Genomic DNA, 20710 nt, shown 5'->3' on the forward strand with positions numbered 1-20710 from the left:
GTTCCACACTACTTTAAACTATGTGTGCTGAATAGATACAGTGTTTGTGTTTTTCACGTATCATGACTTCCTAATATAAAACTTACACAGCATTTATGTGACCATAAGTAGTCTAAATAGAGCCATGTGTGTTCAATGCATGGGTTCTATGAAAATACTACACCATTTTATTTTATTTTATTTAAGATTTATTTATTTATTATGTATACAGTAATCTGCCTGCATGTGTCCCTGCATGCCAGAAGAGGGCACCAGATCTCATTACAGTTGGTTGTGAGCCACCATGTGGTTGCTGGGAATTGAACTCAGGACCTCTGGAAGAGCAGTCAGTGCTCTTAGCCACCGAGCCATCTCTCCAGCCCACTACACCATTTTATATAAGGCACTTGAGTACCCGTGGATCTTGGAATAGGTGGGGCTAGGGTATCCTGGAATTAATGTCTTTTAGACACCATGAAAGGGTTCCACATGCATGTACACCCCAAATCTGCATACATATGTGTTGTACATGCTGCACATGTATATGTAATTTGCACCCCATTTTAAGTATCTCAGGAGGCTAAGGTTTTGTTTTGATTTAAAAACTCCTGCTGCGTTGCTGACATACTCTCTAACAGGGCTGGTGAGATGGCTCAGTGGGTAAGGACGCTTTGCCTTCAAACCTGACAACATGAGTTCAATACCAGCTCCCTGGAGTTGTCCTCTGACTCCCACACATCAACAGTGGCATGTGCAATTCCACCTCAAATAGATACGTCAATAAATATAAAGCAAGCTTTTCTAGAGTACATCATCCAACTGCTTTTTTTTTTTTTTTTTTTTTTTTATCTAGAGACCCTGGTACTGAGTGGTTCCTTGAGGTCACTGATTTGCAGCCTCAGAACGTCAGGATCAGGAAGGGACGAGTTATCTTCACTGGCCTCAGCCCTTGGTCACTCACACACCATTGCCACTGTCACAGGAGAGCAAACCTGCTTCTGGATATTCTACCAGAAAATGGCGGAGGGGCTGGGTAACAAGAGAAAAAGCCAGAAAACATGAGCAAAGCCAGGCCTGTAGAAAAATGATAACTCCGAACATGATTTATTTAAGTTCAAGGAGTTGCTCATTTCCCCTGCTCAACCATCTGAAAGCAACGCAGTACATCGTCCTGTCTTGCTTACGTAGTAAGCACTGACTGCATCTGAGTGGCCACAGCACTACCCATGATGTACAAAGGAGGCTCCATCTACCTTCATCTCGGTATCTTTTGCTCTCTTCCAACTCTCCTGTGTACAGCAGGGCAAAAGAGCTGACCCTTAACCTGATGCCACAGCCCCATAAGCCCATCATGAGCTGCAAATAGTCTAAGTTGGAAATGATATATGTAGTCTACCATCCATCCTGGGTTTAGCAGCATGGTATCCTAGCAACACAGTATCCTAGCAACACAGTGTCCTAGAGAATACCAGTGGTTCACCCTTGTGATCAAGTGGCTGAGTGGGAGCTGTGGTTCATTGCCATTGTGTTATAAAAGTGCTACAGTGCAAGCGGCCAGCCCAGAAAAAGACCCCGACTCAACACTGTAACCATCATTTCTGCTGACTGCAGGCAGTTTTATCTACCCTCATAGACCTGAAAAATGTCATTAAGCTATTGTTAAGCCTGGGATCCTCTGACACACCTACATTTTATTATTTTCTTAACATTAAAAAGCTCTATAAAACACTCTGTAGTAGGCACACTATTCTATTTAAGCTCTTACCTCCTCAAATAACTAGGCTTATCTTTAACACGGGCTACACACTATTCCTTCCTTCCTTCCTTCCTTCCTTCCTTCCTTCCTTCCTTCCTTCCTTCCCCTCCTCTTTCTTTCTTTAAATCTTGGACATTCTATCTGAACAATGCCCCATTCACATGTTGTATTTAAATAGGCATCTAAAGATGGCAGCTGACAATGTCCATGGAGGGAAGTCAGGCACAAAGAGAAGCTGAAGTCTCTTGCACACTTAGCCACACAGAGGAGGCCACTGCTTATAGATACAGGGCTCAGGGATGAATGCAAACTGGCAGGCAGCATTGGCTTTCCCTCAGCCGCCCAAATCTAAGGGACAACGTAAATCTGAAAATCTCTTTTGACATAGTTGATGTCTTGTTTCCTTGGCCATCCTTTTAGCCAGGAAAGGAAGAGGAATCATGTGCCTTTTGTCAAGGAAACAGCTTCGGGGATAGAGCCACACACTAGTATGAATTAGTCTCACAGTTAGGCCTCGTCACCTGCGCCAGAATATTGATGGCATTGAGCAGAGTTCAGTGTCTGCAAAGAATAATCATTTGCTGAGTGGCAAGTCTCAGGACTGAGTGACACTTCCTATCTCTGATGATATGCTAAGCATTTGCAAGGGTTTATGCTAACTCAATTACATCACTGTAACTTACTGTAATATGCACTACTTGTATAAATAAGCACTTAATAATTGACCCAGCTCTTGTAATACTTCTGAGGTGTAAAGAAGCTAGAATGATGTCCTTCTAAGATTCAGGTCCATGTGTGTCCTCAGCATATGACCTTATTTGGAAGTAGGCTCTTTGGGGGTATGTCTGGTTTGATAAAGACACATCCAAAATGAGTCCTGCATCTTATTAGTGTCCTTGTACTATGACAGCACTCATGGATGAACAAGAAAGAGAGAGCCATGCAAGGACAGGGGCAGAAACGAGAGCCATGTGGCCTCTGGCAGAGGCCACCAGCAGTCCCCAGAAACTGGAAGAATCAAGGAAAACATCTTTCCTAACATCCTTCAGGAGAGGTCCAACTGTGCTAGCCCCTTGATGTCATAGAGATCGATTGTTGGTACCCTTGATTTTGGCCTTTGAACCCTCAGAACTTTGGGAGAACAAAGCCATATTTCTTTAAGCCACTCACTTAAAAATTTTATTTTGTCCATCCCGAAAGATGAGCACAGTAGGTACAATGACTAGTCCCACTTTACAGAGGCACTCAAGGGCCAAGGTAAGGACAGGTGACTTCTCATGGCATGTACTGTGTGAATGATGGGGGTGAAAGCCACTTAGATAATGTAGTCTAGGCTGTGGATCACTGTCCTAAGAATGGACTTCAAAATTATGAACGAAGTTACCAGTTTTGTGTGGTGGTTCATGCCATAGTCCCAGCACTTGGGAGGTAGAGATAGGAGGAACGTTGGGATTCTGAGTCAAGCTAAGGCTAAAGAGTGAGTCCTGTTGGCCAGTGGTGGTGCACGCCTTTAATCCTAGCACTCAGGAGACAGAGGCAAGCGGATCTCTGTGAGTTCGAGGCCAGCCTGGGCTACAGAGTTCCAGGAAAGGCGCAAAGCTACACAAAGAAACCATGTCTCGAAAAACCAAAAACCAAAAACCAAAAACCAAAACCAAAACAAAACAAAACAAAACAAAACAAAACAAAAAAAACAACTACAAGAGTGAGTACTTATTTCAAGGGGGAAAAAAAAGGAAAAGAAAGTCCAACAAAACAAAATTAAACAAACAAACAAGGCAAATATACCAATTTACAATTCTATGATTTGAGATCACTGACTGTGAGCCCATATTCTTTAGAAATGGCTCCTGGTGATGTTTCACCATCTCTAATGCTGCCCATAGTCCAAGAGGAACCTGAGCTCTTTTCTGCCAGGTTCGACCAACCCAAGGGTAGTTAGAAAACAAATGCTTGTCTTTGAGGACTGTTCACCTTCTGGGCTACACAGGTGAATTTCTGTCTCACACTGGCAATGCTCTGAGAGATTCCTGAGGGTTACAATCCTCAGGGGAGACTTCCTTTCCCCTGGGGCTTGTGTAAAATGGAGCCAGGAAGGCTCTTCTTGTATTTGCTCTTTGACAAGTTTATTTCCTGTCCACCTCGGCATTGCCATTCCGTATAAGAGCTGTGGGGCTCCACAATGGAGCAGGAGCCCTGGGCATCTCCTAGGCTTCACCCTTTGCATTCATAGTTGTTGTTTCCACGTTACCTTTGACCTCTGCAGTTCCTCTGCCTCAAAAGGCTGACCTTTGTTGTCTCCCCCAATGTCTGAGCCTGCTCTACAGCTGAAAACATACCCATCTCCTTCCTATCCTGCATTTACTCTGTTCCTTGGCTAGTTCAGGCCTTAGGTCTGGCCTTTTGACCAGCTCAAAAACCACCGCCACCACCACCGAACTAACAAAACACCAGTTGTCAATAATTTAATTTGTCAGAGGTGTGGAATAATCCTGGGCAGAAGTTTCATAAGTAGAGGTCTTGTCCAAGGAAACACAGCCAGGATCATAGGCCCATACTCTCCACACCAGTGGCTTTCAAACTGGGATCCCCATGGCTCTGAGTTTGGGAACTCGGTGCAACCAAGGCTCAGTAAGGCACTCTAAGTGCTCACCTTCAGTTTCATTCCAAGTGTGTGTGCCTCTATCTGCTTCAACATCAGGGCTGGAGGATACATTTCCTTTGAAAAAGGGTCTCTGCTTCTAACTCAGTATCTTCTAGCCATTTGCTTCTAACTCAGTGTCTCCTACCCATTTGCTGGAATGATTTCAAAGGTCCTTAAAAACCTGCTCAAACACATACTTCCAATCTGAGTTAAGACAGGGACACTCTTATTGAAGGCAATCTAGACAACTTATCATTCCTGGACTGGCCTTCACAGTCCCCTAACACTGTGGCCTCACCCACAACCATAACTCTGTTACTGGTGCTCATCAGTCCCCTGCATGCACCCTTCACAAGATGATCCTCCAACAGACTCACAATGAAAGCCTAGGTCCAGCTCAAAGAGTCCACATTTGTTATTTGATTAGATCCCTTCTCTTTCTGGGCCCCTACACAATTTTCTCTATTCTGTTTATGTACTAGTTGCTCCATAAGGAGAGATTGTAATCTTACTGAAGGCTGATCTTTACCCTCTAGCTTGAGGGTGCAGTCACCCACACAATGAGAATTCACAGATAAACCCACAGCAATGAATCAAGAAATTCATCGGGAAGAGCTATTTCCACAACTTGGGGGAGCAGCTAGGGAAAGTGGAGGAAGAAGCAGGACTTTGGAGGGATACTTGGTGAAGAGAGAAAAGAAAGGAGGACTATGGAGGGTCCAGAAGTAGAAAGGACAATCTTTCTGGAAAAGAAGAAATCCCTAGAGAGATGAAGAGCCGAGGGAGCTGTAGGGAAGAGCTTTGCCCCGGATACAGCAGATACAGCCTCGTCTCAAAGCTAGGAAGCCATGAGGGGCTCCGGGTCAGCACATAGCCTGTGTGTTATCCGAATTAACAGTATAAACAACAGAAGCCTTGCCACCAACCTTCCATGCTTCAAGAGCTGCCCCTCACCCCGAGTTCTCACCCCAGAGATGGAGACTCCATTTTTCTGAGATGGAATGTTCTGATGAAGACAGCTTAGGTGAGTCTAATACACATCCTAGGACAAGGGACCCTGAGTCAGGTTATCATTCAAATACTGCTTTGTCAATATTCTCAGTAGCCAAGAAATTAAAATCAACCTGAGTGTCCCTCGGTGGAGAAACCAATTAACATACACAATGGAATCCTACTCAACCATAAAAAGAAATGCAATGTAGGGACCTGGGTGAATCTGGGAGATGTTAAATGAAATATGACAGGCAGGGAAAAGCATATGCCATATGACCTCACTCACACATAGATTTGTTCAAAGGCGATCTTACCGAAGTTGGAAGCAAAATGCTCGTTAGGGGCAGGTGTCGAGTGTCGGAGGGTGACTGCACACAGAGAGGCTAACCAGTAGGTGCTATTTTAGCAGTTAGGAATATGTTAGCTACTGCACAGGCAGGTAACTGCAGCTAACAACACGGAACTGTGTGCCCCAAAAGGTTGAAGGAGAGGTCAGGGTGTGCTTTCACCACAGAGGTAATGAACGGTTAAGATGGTATCTATGACAGTGACCTTGACATATCATTGAGCACCAAATACATACACACAGACCTTAGACAAAAGTGTAAACCACGAGCCTACCAACAATTAAATAAAAATGTGGTTAGGTGTGCTAGCATGAACTGCAATTTTGGGAGAAAGCACCCAAATGGAAAAGTGAGGAATGTGAGAGGCGTTTTGAAGGTGTTTTAATTGATATAAAAGAACGTTAAGGTCTTAGCTAGATAGAGTAGCACACACTTCTAATCTCAGCACTTAGGCTCTGCCTCAACACACACACACACACACACACACACACACACACACACACACACACACACACATGAACGGGGATTAAATATTAAAGCCCAAATTAAAAATCTGGCTTTCAATAATCTTTCAATTTTTACATGCCACCACTTTCTCCCACTCTTTCATGCCCCACTTTCCAAAGACAAAATTTATATCCAGACACTGAGGATATGGGCCTTCCTTAGAGTGCCAAACTTTATTGATGAATACATTAACAGGTGTATAAATTATTCTCATTCAAGAAAAGCCTAACAGAGCAAGGCAGCCGACTTATCAACACTTCGTGTGTCATTTACGGCTTTGAAACATAACCAGAGCTGCTTGGCAGAGTTTTTCAAGATAACTAATGTGATCCAGGACTAAGTCACTAACGCCACTTAGAATGTGATGTCCTTCACCCAAAATAAGCTGAGTACCCCGAGACCTTGCTCTTCTGTGACCAAGGTTTTGGGGGTCAGGTATAGATCTGTGTCTCCTGACAAGCACATCAAACAAAGAATGGATTCCTCCCCTCCCCTTTTGCGGTGCCTGGCAACATACAATCTTATATTGTTGCATATAATTTTATATGATACCACCTATAACCTTATAGCCCCAGCACTTGGGAGACTGAAGCATGGTGCTTGGAAATTCAAGACTAGCCTGGGCTACATGGTGAGGTCTAAGACTCAAAAGAGCAAGAGCGACACCCAAATTCAACAATTATATTTTCCCCCCTGCTGGATGGGAGCTGAATCACACACTGGAAGACACAACCAGACAAAGTGACCACTCAGAGTCCCTAGAGGTCTGAGAGTAAATCACTGTATGCCGTTTTCCAGTTATTTCTCACAGTGGTCTCACTTTCCACCAAGCTCAAAAGAAGGCTGACACTGGTACCATCTCAACCAAGTGGGGCATGCGTGCTACAGTATGCTGCCTGTCAACAAAGCTCTGGTTTTCCAGCCTTTTGTTGGCCTTTCTGGTTGTTGTCCAACTCAAGGAGTCGACTCAATTGGCCTAGTTACGCATAGGTCAATTCTTCGTATGGCTTGTGTTTGGAAGCATGGCGGAGGTCTTCGGCACAAGAGGACGTTCTAAGCATCTGTACAGGCAAGGACTTGATGGAAACTTGAATGATCAGAGACACTTTCGCTCCTTCTGTTTAACTGCTATCTAGTAACTGGAAACAAGCCAGCGTTTTCTACCCATCAATCAGTCGGAAGTGGAAGGGAAGGAAGCGGGCAGTGACTTAATGAGTGTGAGCAAGGCTACCGAAGGGTCTCTATATCCTCAAGCGGTTCAAATCCAATGCTGCCTCCATGCATTTCCTCTGACAGCCACACGGCTGCCTAGAAATAACCTCAGTTCCTCCCCAAAATGAGGCCAGTGTCCCTGAACACATGTTAGGCATGGCTAGTATCCTCTCCCTGGGACCTCTGCCAGGCTGGCCCTGCTGTTGTATTTTCCAAACCTGCTGGGCGTCTGCACAGAGTGCCTCCCCTGAAACTGAATGCAAAACAACACCCCACCGTTATCTTTAAACGCAGGAGGCAGGGGTGGGGAACAGCTCAGAAACACACATGGCACTGCTAGGTTTCTGTTTTTTGCAAAGGCGGTGTTTTAAAGAGATTGCCCATGCAGCATTCTGATCAACTCCACTGTCCTTTGTCTGCCATGATCTGGTTTACCTCAGAGGAGGACCCAGAATCTCAGCCTGATGGGGGAGGTCTTGCCTCACCCAGCTTGCTGACATCTGAGCTTTTAACTGGAACCAGATTAGAAATAAAAATATAGGCATGATTTTTATTTTTTTTTCTACCATAGGAGTGTTGGTGGGGGTGGGTATTGGTGCAGGATGAGTTATTTCCAACGTTAAGTTGACACTGGCTAACAGAACAGGATACAAATTGATCTTAAAATTTCTGAGGCATTAAGAGCCAGTTTCAGCCTGGGCAGGAAGGCTCATACCTGTGATCACAGCTCTTTGAAGCTGAGGCAGGAGAATTACCCCAAGGTCAAGGTCAGAACATAGTGAGACCATGCCTCAAAACCAACAAATAATAATACATTTTTAAAAAAGGGGGTGGTTTGCTTACATTGCAAAGGAGAGGAAATTTAAAGGGAAAGAGTTGTGTATGTCTTAATCCTATGAGGTCAATACAGTGGCATTTTGTCTTGATTTAGGCTGGTGGAATTTCAAAGCATTTTGACTTAAAGCTTCTATCATCCTCATAATACAGAGGTTGTAAGACGCTGCAGTGGCCTTTTGCACAGTGGGCTTTATGTTAGTCAGATCCTTAAATAACATTTAGGAATTGATACAATGATGTGATTACACAACCAGATACCATCCTATGACTAAAGATGAGCTGTGACTTCCCCAAATTATCAAAGGCAGGAACAATGTTAACTAAAGTTCTATTGTGGCTAGGGTACTCAACATACATGAAAATGGGTGCAGCTATTCACCTAAGGTATCTGTGAACTCTTGCAAACAAAGTTCAACATTCACTTTATTCCATTCAAGGGGATTTTTGTACAGGACAAGCTTGCTTGTACTCGTGTAAGCATAACGGTCCTACAAAAGGGATGCACTAATCTTAAATCTCACACTCGATCTTTGGTCATTCTGATATGTAATGGGTTGTATCAATAGCCTGAAAAATAACCGCAGGCACAGAAATAATTTTTTGAGAAATATATTTGGTAGACATATTTATTATCTGACTTGTTTGAAACACCTGCTGCATTTGGGCATGTTTTATCTCCAGGGACAAAGAGCAGTGTTAACACACAGCCATGGGAGAGACACATCTTCCACAGACTTGTCACAGCTCAGCAGCCCTGACCTGTGGACAGTGCTGGTGTTCCATGTTACTTTCCCATTGCTGTGATAAGATACCCCATAAAAGCAACTTAAGGGACAAAGGATTTATTTTGGCTTAACATTTGAAGGGAAAGTCCATCACGGCGGGTGTCCTGGTTAACTCAGTCTACTTGATACAACTTAGAATTATCTGAAGAAAATCTCAGTTGGAGAACTGCCTGGGTCCCATTGGCTTATGGGTTAGATTGGTCTGTGGGGGATTGACTTGATGGTTAATTGAGGTTGGAGGGCCCACTGTAGGTGGTATAAGCCCTAGGCAGGTGGTGCTTCACTGAGAATAAGACAGCCTGTGAGCCAGCATCCTCCATGGTTTCTGCCATGCTTCTTTGCTGTGGGTTCCTCCATCAGAGGTAATGCTGTGTGGATGGCAAGCAGGGCTGCCTCCAGGTTCCTGCCTTGACTTCCCTCAATGATAGACGGTAACCTGGAATTTCAAGCTGGAAATTTTTTGTTGTTACGAAACTAGAACCCAGGGGAAGTCATGAACTTGAGGCAGCCGGTCAAATTGCATCCACCATCAGACAGCAGAGTAAAATGGATATTAGTCCTCAGCTCACTTTTTCCCTTTTATTCAGTCTAGGATCGCAGCCTATGGGATGGTGCTGCCCACAGTTGTGGTGGCTCTGTTCATCTCTATTCCCCCAGATCTGGGTAATCCCGTCATTGACCTGCCCAGAGCCTTGCCTCCTGCCTGATGCTAGATCCCTAGAGTTGACAGTTGATAGTAATGATCACAGATGGAGAATTTCCTTATCTAAACATGCAGATTAAGGAAAATGCAGTTCTTTTGGAAATTACGACCACATTTATTTCAGGTAATTTCTTTTCCCAAGTAAGAACAGAGTGGAAGTTGGAATGAGAAAGCGGCTCACATTGACATAGTCCATACATGAGGTGGATGATAGGTGTCCCCAGTTAATGTCAGACCCAAATTCTTTCCTGTCTGTTGGGAAGAGGGTGGGAGCACATCAAAACAGCAGAGCCACGGGACCTTCACCTTTCTCAGGGTCAGTCGCTTGATGCTTAATTCTTGCCATGCTTATCTGTTTGCCCCATCTCTGGTTTTCCTCACACAAACATGCCCTGTTCTCCTGTGAGTCAGGAGGCCTGAGAAATATTTAATACAGAATCTCTCCTTTCTTCGTCACCAGGAAATGGGGCCCCCTGGAGTAACCAGGCCCTGCCATCCCCGAAGGAACATTTGGCGTATCGCATGAAGCCTTCATTTACCATGTGACTATGGTACCAGGTACTTGTGTACCTGCCTTGACTCACCTTCATAATATTTATTAAATAGTCTCAAAGTTTAAAATTCGTAGATTCCACACACCAATGATTCCATATCAGCTAATAGCCTGCTGTTATTTGTTTTAACATATTTCATTTCTGGAGGTGAGTAAGGGTCACTGTGTCTCGTCTTTTGTATGAACAGAAAACCGAAGCAAAGGAAAACCACTGAAAACAGCCCTTGGGTTTCACGACACCACGATTTAAACAGGAAATGTCCCCTGTAGCCTTGTGTGTGACCTCTTAGTTCCCAGCCGGTGGTACTGTTCTGGAAGGTCACGGAACCCTTAGGAGGCAGAGTCTTGCTGAAGGAAGCGGGTATCTATGGGAGGAGGGCTGACCACACTGCTCCCACTGCTTCTGGACTACAGCTGCAGGGTGTGAGGCCACCTCAGACTCCTGCCACATCACATGCCTTTCCCAGCAAGTGTTTAGTCACAACAACAGGAAAGTAACTGGTAAACACAGGTTTATCTCTTATTGATGCTTGTATCCATCCCTCATGCTCTAAGAAGGCAACGTTACAGTGTGAGTTAGTGGGATGACTTGGCTGAACATTTTTTTTTTTTTTTTTCTGCTTTGGCCTGTAATTTGAATGCACTTTCCAAATTCCACTGATCCAACCTCCCTTTCCCCAAAGGACCATCCATGTGATGGTCATGTGGCCCACAGAAGACGGTCACTTCTCTAAATATGATCTACTTCTCACATGACAGTATGGCCATGGCCGACAGATCTTTGAAAGAGAAAATGAAATGGGATCGTATTACGTGATCAAAGCTTGGAAATTTTTATTAACAAAACAAATACGAATTCATTCCATGGATTAACTAAACAACAACAGAGGCCTCAGAAACACCCGTTATACTACTGAGATACTGCAGCCACCTAGGATCCATGTGGAAGCAACTTCTGGTGTTTTGTGTAGGGGATTACATAAATATGTCCACTGCTCGGGACTTTTCCATTTATTAGCATATTGTAAATCACAACCAGGATGAAAGCTAAAGCCTCAGGATCCTTATTATGTGGGAGGTTTTGGCGTTTGTCCTAAAATATTTAATCCAGGGAACAATTTGCATTTTAAATGTAGGAACTCAAAACAGTGATGAGCTAAATTTGGGCTAGGTAGGAGAAAAAAAAAACATTTCCTTGAGTAGATAAACACTTTCTTGGGTTCTTTAAAAATTTTTTTAGATCAGGGAATAACTTTGTTCCTGCATGTGGACAGGCTTAATATTGTGAACAAAAATACTGTCTTGCACTCCACAAATAACACTCTTTGTGGCAAGATCAGCCAGGAAATGACAGTATGCCGGACTTGGATTCCTAGTCAGATAATTAAAGGCCTGGAGAGCAAAGGCCAGGAGGAATTGAAGGGTGAGACACTCGGCACCAGAGGGTGGGGAAGCATTCGCCAGTGAGGGGAAGGGTTCTTGAATTGGTCATACTAAATTGCGCCCACCAGCTGGTGCAGCTGGAGTCTTACTGGAGTTGCTGGTAATGAAACCATGTACTTTTTCTGAGATTCTGGAAAGGATCACAAAAATGTGGCAGTTGTTCCGAGTTTGAATCATGTATGTATCAGGGGGATTAATATGATAATTCAACACACCTGCATGATGTCTAGTGATCAACTCAGGACATCTACAACACTTTCTGTTTCTATATCAGCCCAGGGTTGATAAGAGGATTCTGAAAGCTTGTGCTAAAACCCCATTGAATAAGTGGGGTTCTGTAGTTGTTTCAGCAGTGATGAGAATTGAACTCAGGACCTTGCCCGTGCCAGGAAAGCACTGGACTCCTGGGTTACATCTGCAGCCCTCAATCAATTCTCATTGGATGAGAATGTACTGAGTAAGGACTGCCAGGAAAAATGTATTCTAAAAAGTGATTAGTGAAGTCAGGCGAGAGTCTGACAGAGAGATGCAATGATTTGGGTACCTTAACTCATCTTCAAATGACATCCATGCTTTCCACGGTCAAAATTTGAAAAGGAAACATTACCAGGTTTACATTGCATACAATAACAAAACTAAAGAACATGAGGAATATATGGCTGATCAAGCTCTTTTTTAAGTCTAAGGAAAACATGGAGTAAAGATAGGTTGATGCTATTTATGTTTTGCTACAGAAAGTAAAACATTTAAGAGCAGACTTCATCCCATACTCAAGGTAACTGGAAAGGTGGTTGGAATCTGTAAGTATGGACAGTGGATGGGAGGTGACTTTGGGGTTACTGTAGTTTTTACAGTTAGTATGCTACAAACGGTACTTGGAGCCAAGACTAACATTCAGGAGTTGCGCTTGCATGAAAACAAATGTTCAGAGCTACACTATCGTATAGGGGAAGTTCTTGGTCAATCGGTCATTGACTTGCTTAGTCATTTTGGACTTTGCTCTCTGCACCCGTGATGCCTCAGTTCAAACCTGGCTCTGCAACTCACAAACGATGCGATCGTCAAAGACCCGGGTATTCACACAGTAACAGTTCCTCACTGTAATATGGAAGCAGCTGTAAGTTTCACCTCACAGGACTGCTAGCATCCAAGGATCTAGTACACGCGGCACAGTGAGTAAGGGCCCTCAATTACCATGACTCATTGAGCATTACTGTCCAGATGTCTCTTACAGTTAGTATTCTAAATGGTTTGGCAGTGACCATTCCAGTAAGTAGACAGCACTGTCCACACAGGGACTGAATCCACAACTTGACTTTATTTGCACAGCATGTTTTAGCAAGTAGGCTGAGCATCCAACCAGCCAATGCTGACCAGGCAATACGTCTATAACAGCACCTCTTGATTTTACTTGTCTCACAGAGCCCTGTCTGTTCTTAACTACCATTCCTGAAACCCAGGAGAATACAATGGAAAAAACTTTAATTATTTTTAAATAACAAAAGCAACTTTATTACATGGAACATAAGATGCATATTATAGGAAAATAATAATTATATTTTTCCTATTTTTCTGAAATAAAGAAGGCAAGAAGACTACTATTTTAAGGGTTTGTAAATGTCTTGTAGGAGAAGACAGCCGGATCCTCACACCTGCCTGGATATTCAATGCTCTGTGTTGTGTTGCTTTGGCAGAAGTATGAGAAGGATGAAGCTGTTGCCTCAAGTAGGAAAGGAGGGCCTTCCTCTTGAAGGGTCTTGGGGTCATCCATGGGTTCCAGGACCACATTTTGAAAGCTGTGGGGTCTACAGCACTGTTTCTCTAGGACTGACCTTACGATATCAAGCAGAACACCTCCTAAGGGAGCAGCTGTGGCAGCAGCCATGGCTGAGCGGGGAGCTGAAGCTTAAGCAGGAGTCACCATAGCTATCTCTGCACAGGGCAGACTACTACTTTCTGAATCCTTGCTCAAACGGGGCTTGTCTTTCTCCTTGATAGCCCATCCCTGTTCACATAGTCCCCATATTTGAACACGACCCATTTCCCCGGGAAGAACACTGTCTTCAGAATGTCGACTCAAAAGTTCCTGGAAAGGACATGGGAATAAACTCCAACCCTCACGTCATGAGAGCTGTGTCTGCAGAGGAACACATGGCAATTCTTCATGGACAATGCCATACCATGGCTGTGGAAACACAACTGTGATCACTAATCCCCCAGTTGGAAACTTCTAGACTGGAACTAACAGTCTGGCTTTGGTCACTGAGGTGGACCATTTTTCCTCGTCAAAGTATTTAAAAATATTTAAGTCTAGTCTCTTGTACTTGAAATGACAAGAGCGTGTGCTCTTCAAAGATGAGGCTGTGTTCAAATCCCAACAAGCATTTCCTGAGAACTTAATGTGAGTCTGCTGTGGCGATCAAGAGATGACCAAGATATAGTCTGTGTTTAACATTTATCTTAATAATCTATCCAAGTGTTCTCAGGACATAACAGGATTATAGAAATGTGCAAATCAATAAGATACTTGAATAATGAGCTCAAAATGCAAAACAATCTAGAATTCTAACCTGAATTTGAAAGCACATTCCAGTTTTGACTTTAATACTACTGACTGGCACTTTTCAAAGGCTACCACTACCCACGTATCTCTTGGCTAAAGGAAAAACAAAACAACTCCAAAATCGTGACATGACCAACAACCCAACATTATCCCCCCAAAACGAATTCGTCCACAGGTCCTTATCTCATACACGGGACTTATTCTCTATAAATTCTTATGCTTCATTGGTAGCTGTAGATATTTGCTTGCTAAACACTGAAATTGATGTTATATAATCTCATGACATCTGTTTATCCACCGTCTAATTAGATGGCATAGTTTAATGTTGATTTCCAGCTCTTGCTGGTAAGAAGAAAATATAAACATGAATATTTTGCATTTTAATAAAACGTTTGCAAGTGTATCTTTTGCCTTGTGACCAAAAATTAAAAAAAAAAAACTGTATAGAGAGGGTTCAAAATATATCATTTCAAATTCTTTTATTTTACAAATATTAGTTTAACTTGATTACTAAGCAAATCTATATCACCACCATAATGTCATAAAAATAAAAATAAACTTACTTGATAAATAAATAAATGTTGGACCTACTATGTAACTAAATGCTTTCATTTCAAAACAAGAAATTCTAGTCTCAGCAGCAAAAAGACAAGTTTTAGGTTCCTTCCTTGAAATGGGTCAAGGAAGGTCCTTGAAGACCTTATATGACTATATACATTATCCTATGAGTCTCTACTTTCCTGAAGTAAAAATCATTAACAATAAATTAAGAGATTCTCCCACGAGTTGAATGTGCATTTATTATTCTATGGATGACTGAAAATCAGACAAAAAACAGGAAAAAAAGTTGAAGACATGAAACCAAATAATCCTAAAACTTCCATTTGATACTAAAGGGTACCTCCCTAGGGTTTTGAAAGAATTCCTAAAAGGATTTTTACCGGCAGCTGCTTCAAAAGTCCCCACTACAAGTGATTTCCACTTGGGATTCCTTTCTTGCAGTTGGATTTCTTCTCGAGCCTTATTTGAGGTCTCAAGTTTAAGACTTCTTCCCATCAGTCTTTTATGGCAAAGCTAATTCTTCCACACGGATGTGATTAGAAGCAAGCCAGGAGAGGCTGTTTCTGAAGTTAGCAAGAGTGCTCACGTCTCCCTTCCTATGCCTGTGCCGGAAATGTCTCAATAAACATGTTATGAAATCACCCTCAGTATCTCCCCAACATAAACTCCATCCTGTTGGAGAAAACCCTCTCCCCACAGTGGAGGTCACATACCAAACAGAAGCAGAGATGAGCATCATCACAAACACCAAGTGTAATCATCTACTATACCCTCTTAGCAAGGACCTTCTCCATAGTTCAGCTCACGCCGACCAACTGCTCACACTTCCATTCCTATCAGACAAGAAGCCAGCCGGGAGAGGAAGGATTCCTTCTCATTTTCCAGCCGATCCGGGTCCAGCATCATCTGTGCTTTGCTGTGACAGGACTCCTCTGTGATCTGTGTCGGGTCAGTACCCTTCCAGAGACAACCGCTCAGGGCATGGTAACTGCAAATCCAACCTGTCATTTTATTATACATTTTTTAAAACAGCCAGCCTACCGAAACAGAAAACTCTGAGTACACAGGCTGGGGTCGAATGCTTTCAACGCTAACTTGATACCGTCTGACTCAAAACAGAACAGAGACGCTCCACTTTGACACAGCTTTCCTTTTGGATCTCAGATCTTTAAACTTCTAATGAACTCATAAAAGAGCAGGGTTTTTCAGCTCTGTTATTTGACAGTTGTGATATTTGTGCTTGACTCGAATATTTCATAGCATTTAGCTTTTCTCAAAGCCAGTGCTAAGTAACTTTTGATTGTACGTAAAGTTTTTGTTCCATAAATCACAGAGCAGAATATACATCGGAATTTAACAATATAGTTCATAATTTTTGATGAGTAAGATGATGACTCTTAGAGTCACGTGGTTTTGAGAACACTTGTCAATATGTCCCTGTTCCCAGGACATTACAATGTGCACAGCTATATAATAAATTTCAAAGCTTCCTTTGAAAAGGCCTTTTGTCTGGGGCACACGGAATGTTGGCGAAATCCCTCTGGGGTTAAAATTCCATCCATTAGCTGTAATGTAGTCACACTTCCCAAAGGTCACAGAGGGTTAATAATGAAAGAAAGAGAACCCAGATTTTAAGCCTATCAAGATGACACCTGAAGCCGCTCAATACTGGGGCAGAATTCTCTAGATTGCTTTTTTGAAACTTTGAAATGACAGTTCCTTTCTCAACACCACAGCATGCCTGGCTACCAGAGTTAGTAGCAATGTTCTCATTTTTATAATGTTTTTTTAATATAGTTGTTGTAACCAGCATGTCAGCCTGTGCCCAGGATGTGATGTGTTCATAATAAAGCACATTCCCTATGTTCAGAGCATGTATGTTCTTGAGTAAACTATTATGACCAGAAGGAACAGGTAGACACAAGACATCACGCACAGCCCAGAACCACATTGCTATTTAGCAATATTAGAAATCTCCCAGAAGCAAACACCTCAAAGTGGTATTCACATAAACCAAACATTCACTCCCCTCCCCCTTTTCAGAATAGCAACCTAAAAGGAGAAAATGGCTTAGATCCATTCTTGAAAGTCAGTCCACAACATGACTTACGTATATCTAGGTATTTATCAACGGGATTAGGGATGAAATACATCTCCAGCCTTCAATGCCGTCCTCCCCTTGCATTTATTTGGGTCCCACAGCTAAACTTTTATTCTCCAATGTTCTTTCCCCTAACCACAAAGTTTCAGAGTCCCCCCTTATTATTGTGGTAACACAAAAGCTGCATTCAAATGCCTTCGGGTTTATTTGGAGAGAAGTGTGACTTAAGGGGTCTTCTCACACTTGGCCTTCACCAGCTTTGCCCCGTCCGCCCACCACCCATCATCTTCTTACATCTTATGAGGTCCTCTAAAGTCGGAATCTCTCTGGAACATACTCCAAATTCCATTACAGCCAAAACATACCTCAAGTCCAGATCCCAGCAACACAGAACAGGCGTCTTACATGTCCTGAGCTCATGGCTGGTAGTAACAGGCCCATTTCTGTCCTCCCCAGTCACATACATATATTTTTCAGGACACAATCATTTAGAGCAAAGCAGCATTTCCATAAGGGGAAAAAAAAATCCCACCACTAATTTAGAAGTACTTAAATGCTTACTTCTTCTGGGAAGCCCTCTGGGTCTTCCACTGCCATTCTCTGAGGCCAAACACGAAATCCGATAACTCAATTAGTTAACACGGTCGTCGGGCAGAACATCCCATCTAAAAATATCTGCCTCGGGAAATGTAAAGATGTCTCCCAACCTCCTAGTAAGGAGACGGGAGCTGGTGAGGAGCGCTACTTAAATGGAGGGCGGGGTCGGACAAGAGCAGGGAGCTTTGCTAGCAGAGTAGTATCTCCCAGAATTCACTGAGGACTTACCCTATCTGTGGCCTCCCGCCAAGCCCTGAGTCCTTGGTCCTGATATGTGAAATTCTGAAAATAGCCGAGTAATCAGCTGGGGCCTGTGCCCTGGCCGCCTGGAGTCACTCAGGGAGCCAGCTTCTGTGGCCTGTTTATCTCCAGTTCTCTCTCTGCACTCAGCCTGCTCCGATGTCCCCTCCAGAGACAATGTCACCACGTTCTGTGGCTCCGGAATCCGGTTAGCCTGCATTGTATTATCAGCCCTCTTGAATTTCTGTTTTCTTTCCCTACACTAGCTGTACTGATGAGGGTTTTGTATGTGTATATGTGTACCAAAGGCTAAGAGTAAGGTTTTGATCATTTTTTTTTTGCGGGGGTGGGGGGTGGGTGGGTGGGGAACTTTGTCAACTACTGAATTCAGCTTTTTAGGTTTGGGGACACAATATGTGGGCAATGTTTTACTATTCACGCGCTTTGGTTCAAGAGGAACTCAAAAGTCTATTGTGATAGAGTGGCATTCATGTTTTATTTAGTTATAATTTGTTCCCCCCTGCCATCTTTGAGGCATGAAAAAAGAAAGGAAAGAAGGAAGGAAGGAAGAAAAGAAGAGAGGAAGAAAGGAAAGAAAGGAAGGAAAAGAAAGAAAGAAAGGAAGGAAGGAAGGAAGAAAGAAAGAAAGAAAGAAAGAAAGAAAGAAAGAAAGAAAGAAAGAAAGAAAGAAAGAAAGAAAGAAAGAAAGGAAAAAAATTCAGTTCGGTCAACGCCACTTGGTGGAGAGACTTCTCTCTTCTGCCAAATTAGTTGCCCAAAGATAAGAAGTTTATTTTGGGGTCTTCTGTTTTACTGTTTGCTGGTGATCTCCAATTCTGGGAATGCTCAGTGTAAACCTACCCATGAGAAACATTTTTACAAAGACCCTACTAAGTGCTGTCTAGACACTATTCCAGGTGGGTTAGAAGGAGATGGGAACAAAATAAAATGCACCTTGATGAAGCTCTCATATTAGTTGAACTCTGGGCAGGGTAATAATCACGGACTTACAGTTAATCAACGACTGTTCAATGCGACATACGCTATGCCAGAAAAGGTGCCAGAGAAGGGGTCCACAAGTGTGTGTTTAGAGGGAGGATCAACAGGTTTGAGGATTAATAGTGTTAAGTAATAGTACACCTAATAATCACATCAGTATCCATTAATATTAATGTTAGTTATTAATGAACAATTTAAACAAAATGGGATTTTATATTAAAAATATTACATGGAAACTGACATTTCCCCTTTTGTTTTTTCAAGACAAGGTCTTGCTGCGTAGCCCAGGCTGGCCTAAACCCTCCTACTCCCCTCCTGCTTCAGCTTCTCCAGGTAGTCGGGACTATAGGTAAATGCCACTATGCCCAGCGTGTTTCACATTTTTATAGGCTCCAACCAGGGCCTATAGTCTAGCAGCTTCATACGGTCCAACCTGACAAAGCCATAGTTATTAATTACCAAGACTCATCAGGCATGCAGAGTACTACACTAATTTCTTCTTGGCCGTTAAAACATTCTTTCCTTGTTTACCAATGTGAGGAGGGGGGGGGCACACATGGCACGGTGCACATGTGGAGGCCACAGGAGAGCCGGCAGGAGCCAATTTTCTCCTTCCACTACGTGGGTCTCAGAGGTCAAAGCTAGTCCATCTGTCTGGGCTGAAGTTTTTTTTTTTTTTTTCTTTCGAGACAGGGTTTCTCTGTGTAGCTTTGTGCCTGTCCTGGATCTCACTCTGTAGACCAGGCTGACCTCGAACTCACAGAGATCTGCCTGCCTCTGCCTCCCCAGTGCTGGGATTAAAGGTGTGCGCCACCACCGCCCGGTGCTCAAGATTCTTTACCCCCTGGTCCTCACTAGTCCTCTATTAATTTCTTCACATGCGCTGCATTAGCTTTCAAAGAAACTCTATGAAGAACTTCTTTCTGTATTTGCAGGTAAAACCAGAGATGAGAGAAGTTAGATGAGGCTCGAAGGTCAACAGCTACGAGTAAGGACCTGAATCTTGTTTTACGTGACTTTAAAGGTATAGTATTAGCACATACTTCTTAATTTTTCTTTTCTTTCTTTTTTTGGAAAAGGAAACATCAAGAGACTCGAGTGACATGAGCAAGGCTGAAGCCACAACAGTATTTGACCTCAGAAGTTGTTACAAAGCCACAATCATCAAAACAATATGACACCCGAATAAAAATAGTCTTGTTGACAAAACAGCAAAACAGAAGGCCCCAAACAAACCTTCTTATCTGCAGGCCACTAATTTGGCAGAAGAGAGAAGTCTCTCCACTGAATGGTGTTGACAGAACTGAATATCCACAGGAGGCTCAGGGCCTTGGGTATTCATACCTGAAAACTACTTCAAAAATGAACCCAAGTCTATAAAACGGAAGGAAGACAGCAGAGGACAAGCACATTGGATATTAATATTAATATATGTAGCTAGGCCAACCCTAGTTCAGGACACAAGTGCAAATATGAATAAATCAAAGGGACCATCCCAAACTTAACAGCTTCTACACAGTAAGAGAAACAATCATTGTAATGCCCTTGCAGTCAATGAGGCAACAGAAAAGTATTTTCAAGCCGGGCAGTGGTGGCGCAGCCTTAATCCCAGCACTCGGGAGGCAGAGGCAGGCAGATCTCTGCGAGTTCGAGGCCAGCCTGGGCTCCAAAGTGAGTTCCAGGAAAGGTGCAAAGCTACACAGAGAAACCTTGACTCGAAAAACTAAAAAAAAAAAAAAAGTATTTTCAAGTTCTACAGCTGTTAAGGAACAAACATCCAAAGCGCTTAAATGCATTTCATTGAATATAGTAGAAAACAAAACAATCCACCTAAAAAATGGGCAAAGGCTCTCAACAGGAATATCTCAAAAGAAGATATGCGAACGGTCC

At 43.0% G+C, this 20710-nt stretch overlaps 1 protein-coding gene across 35 annotated transcripts in view; it reads right to left on the minus strand.

Annotated features, from left to right (window-relative positions):
• Ank3 (ankyrin 3) overlaps window positions 1-20710 on the minus strand; it is a 484120-nt gene that overhangs the window by 217334 nt on the left and 246076 nt on the right. Inside the window, exon 1 of one of the 35 annotated variants that reach the window (XM_037199683.1) lies at window positions 17546-18126. The exons of the other annotated variants lie outside the window; for them this stretch is intronic. Within the exon in view, the coding sequence (XP_037055578.1) occupies window positions 17546-17581 (36 nt within the window). The 5' untranslated portion in view covers window positions 17582-18126. Of the gene's footprint in view, window positions 1-17545; window positions 18127-20710 lie in introns of those variants that run through there. 35 annotated transcript variants of the gene reach the window in all.

The sequence above is a fragment of the Peromyscus leucopus genome, chromosome 16_21, assembly GCF_004664715.2.
Source record: "Peromyscus leucopus breed LL Stock chromosome 16_21, UCI_PerLeu_2.1, whole genome shotgun sequence".
In the NCBI taxonomy this organism is placed as follows: Eukaryota; Metazoa; Chordata; class Mammalia; order Rodentia; family Cricetidae; genus Peromyscus; species Peromyscus leucopus.